Source organism: Pseudomyrmex gracilis, unplaced genomic scaffold (assembly GCF_002006095.1).
Source record: "Pseudomyrmex gracilis isolate BER0280 unplaced genomic scaffold, ASM200609v1 scaffold_1821, whole genome shotgun sequence".
In the NCBI taxonomy this organism is placed as follows: domain Eukaryota; kingdom Metazoa; phylum Arthropoda; class Insecta; order Hymenoptera; family Formicidae; genus Pseudomyrmex; species Pseudomyrmex gracilis.
Window position 1 is genome coordinate 12,420 of NW_018022405.1, and position 3,801 is coordinate 16,220.

At 37.8% G+C, this 3,801-nt stretch overlaps 1 protein-coding gene across 1 annotated transcript; it reads right to left on the reverse strand.

Annotated features, from left to right (window-relative positions):
- Positions 1–2,581: 2,581 nt before the first annotated feature.
- Positions 2,582–2,956, reverse strand: LOC109862467 (histone-lysine N-methyltransferase SETMAR-like). Its single transcript, XM_020442535.1, has one exon. The coding sequence runs from the start codon at positions 2,954–2,956 to the stop codon at positions 2,582–2,584; it is 375 nt and encodes a 124-aa protein (XP_020298124.1).
- Between the last annotated feature and the right edge of the window lie 845 nt (positions 2,957–3,801).

Here is a 3,801-nt window from a genome sequence, read left to right on the forward strand (position 1 = left end):
CTTTATTCAATAAATATAGACGTTTCGGTCACACAATTTTGGACCTTCTTCAGTATGAAAATTAAGTTTAATTAAGATAGAAAAAATATTTTAGTACACTACATCACTAACAGTTAGATTAAATATTGTTAATGTCTTACAACGATATATTGTGTACACCAGTTCAGTATGTACTGAACTGTATGTAATTTCAGTGTACTGAACTGGTGTACACAGTATATCGTTGTAAGACATTAACAATATTTAATCTAACTGTTAGTGATGTAGTGTACTAAAATATTTTTTCTATCTTAATTAAACTTAATTTTCATACTGAAGAAGGTCCAAAATTGTGTGACCGAAACGTCTATATTTGTTGAATAAAGACAACTTATTATACACGACCAACCTGTATTTTAATGCTCGTATCGGCCTTTAGTTTAAATATTTAAGAATATATTTGGTTACAATGTGAATGCGAGTGTAGCGGCCTTCCGCTTGTCTACAAGATTGCTCTCTCAGATTGCTGCAACTTACAGGACGGCACAGACACAAAATAATTAATCGCGAAGCGGCTCGCTTTACGCAAATAACATTAATTTTTACATACAATAACCGCGTACGCGCAATTAGCGCGCGTTCCGCTCATTTGACGGCAGCTGCCTCGATAAATACGCAAAATTGGCGCCCTACAAGGCGCCAGGCAACAAAGAAATAAGTCGCTTTCTCTAAATAATGAGAGACGCGGGCCTACCGTCCTCCCTGTGGCCGTGTAAATTACAATGGGACGGACACCGAAAAGGTGTCACGTCACAGTACATAATATCTCTACTAATCGCAACTCACCGTCCTAGGTGTAAATAAACTTTTTTTTATAAATGTATGCATACCTACGCTGCAATCGTATATGTAACAAGATAGGTTACATATACTAAACGTGTACATGTGTTAGTTGTGTACATGCATAGTTTTGCAAATGACATCCAACCGTAAAAAACTATTCCCTTGAGCGGATTCCCTCCCAATGAACCGTAAAAATTGGGACCACTTTTGTATCACGGAGTTCGATCTCCTTACTCTTACTTCGTGCTTAAAACGCACAGGCGCACAGGAAATCGTTCCGAATTACCAAATCGCTTCATGCGCATTGACAAAACGGAACGATTTTAAAGCGCTGCATAGCAGTAATGCACTCTATACGTTTCATGCGTAACTCGGAATGCAGCCTATAATTGGTCGCGCTGGTTCCGCGCATTCCGTTTTGCTATGGATTTCTGCTCAATGGGACGTCTTTCTAAGGCAGTAGGCAGTGCAAAATGGGAATTGCTCATTTTGTTATTCTCGTTGTTTCTTCATCGAAAAATGAGGCGTGTTCTTCTTGCATACACTTTGTACACTTTAGTGTAAAGTGTACACTTTAGCGTTCTTCTTGCCGAAAGTGACGTTAAGTTACGTCATTACACGCTGTTCTTCTTGAAAGTGTATTACACTTTACTGACGTAATTTAGATTTTTTTACATCCCCTTGAGAGATGGTGTAAGATTGGTTTGGTTGGTCTGGTTTTGTAACGGCTAAGGGGCCATCAGTGCCCATACGCCATTCTGCTAGTTTATTTATTTTTTGAACGGAATGGGGGTTGTGTATTCTGCTACCCTTTGACTATAAAGATATGGACTGCTAGCCCCCCACTTTTCCCATGTTAAAAGCATATGCCTGATGTCGCCGTACTGAAGTAGGCTGAAGATCGAAATGCGAATTTTTCAAGTCGAATAAGCTCCGCCCCAGAGTAAAATGCCGGGAAATTTAAATCCAGTATGTATTAGTATGCCAATAATTATATGTTTTACATAGATTTTTATTCTGAATTTCAAGCTATATTATATACTGCCAAGAAGTAATATGTAAGATAATAAGAAAGAAAAGAAACAATGATTATGTGTAAAAGTAATGTATTTTATAATATAATATTGGGGTAGTGGAAAAGTTCTGCGGATTTTTAGTATAAAATTTAAACACAAAATCAACATTTATAAAAATTAATTTAGTCCACAATGTGTTGACCGTCTTGATCTACAACTTGTTGCCAACGTTTCGGTAGGGCCATGATGCCGCTCTCGTAAAACCCTTGGGACTTGTGGGCAAAAAAATCAACGAGGTGATTTCAGATGGCCTCCATTGAGTCAAATTGATGACCGTCAACATTGTTTTGCAGCAAGCAAAACAAGTGATAATCAGACGGTGCAAGGTCCGGCAAATATGGTGGGTGCTGGATCATTTCCCAGCCAAAGCTCTGCAATTTTTTTTTTGTGATCAAAGAAGTATGTGGTCAAGCGTTGTCACGATGGAAAATCACACTTTTTCTATTCGACAATTCTGGCCGCTTCTCTTGCACTACCTTGCGCAATTTGTCGAGCTGAGCGCAGTATTTCTTCGAATCTATTGTTTGGCCCTGCGGGAGCAGCTCGAACTACAGCACTCCTTTATAGTCCCACCAAATACATAGCATTACTTTCTGTGGATGCAAATTAAGTTTTGCCACCGTTTGTGAAGACTCGCCCGGACCGCACCACGACTTCCTCCGCTTAATGTTGTTGTAGACAACTCATTTCTCGTCTCTAGTGATGATCCGTTTCAGAAATGGATCTAGAGAGTTTTGTTTCAGAAGAGATTCACACGCTAAACTCTGATCCATGATGTTCTTTTCGCTCAGTTTGTGCGGCACCCATACATCAAGCTTTTTCACCATGCCAAGCTTTTTTAATCGATCCATAACGGTTGTATGATGAATGCCGAAGCGCTTTGCAATCTCTCGAGTCGTTAAGTGTCGATCACTCTTCACTGTAGCCAGGAGTTGGTCGTCGTCAACAGAATTTGGCCGTCCAGAGCGTGGTGCATCTTGGAGATTAAATTCTCCGGAACGGAAGCGAGCAAACCATCTTTTGCATGTGTCTGTGCTTAAGGCCGAGGCACCATACATGGCGCATATTTCGCGCTTAGCGTCTGCCGCTTTATATCCTTTACGGAATAAAAACAGCAAAATATGGCAAAAATGCAATATTTGGTCTTCCATTTTAGTTGTATGCCGTACACGCAAAACACGTCCGACCAAAACAAACACTTCTGCCAAATGTCAAGCGTAGTGTGACTTGTCAAAATATGTGCGGCAGACTGACATTTGAACGACACGCGATAATTATTTTCTGACACTAGTGTCATCTATTAAAAAATCCGCAGAACTTTTCCACCGACCTAATATAATATACATTATATCAATATATTTTATAAAATGATATAATGTAATATAATATACAAAAAAATAACAAGAAAGAAAACTATAGACAATACATATTGTATTGTAAAATACATTGTATTATATTTACATATGTAATGTACACATAATATATGTAAATATAACAATATTGTACAATATAATATGTATTGTCTGTATTTTTTCTTAATATCCTTTAAATAAAATTGTTTTGTTTAAAGTATGTATCTAACTGACAATCCTTGACGATTCACGAGAAGAAAAAGAAAGCAGGAAATAAGGAAATAAATCTGATTTCAAAAGTGTCAAAACTTTTTTTCAAAAGAATCGCACAACTCTTGACATGTGAGACACTACAGGATTACATGATTAAAATAGACAAATTCTCTGACACTCGACGTAGAAATATACAGGGTCCGCCACTTAAATCCGGACAAAAATTTTTTTCTCGAAAAAGTTGTTTATTNCAGAAAATATGAAAAAACATAAATAGACTGCTTTATAGCTGGGTTAAGGGATCTTTTCTGAGACATTTTACTCAATGTATCCGCCCT

Excerpts from the sequence above, each read along its gene's own strand:
- LOC109862467 (XM_020442535.1), bottom strand. The coding sequence starts at position 2,956 with ATGTATGGTGCCTCGGCCTTAAGCACAGACACATGCAAAAGATGGTTT.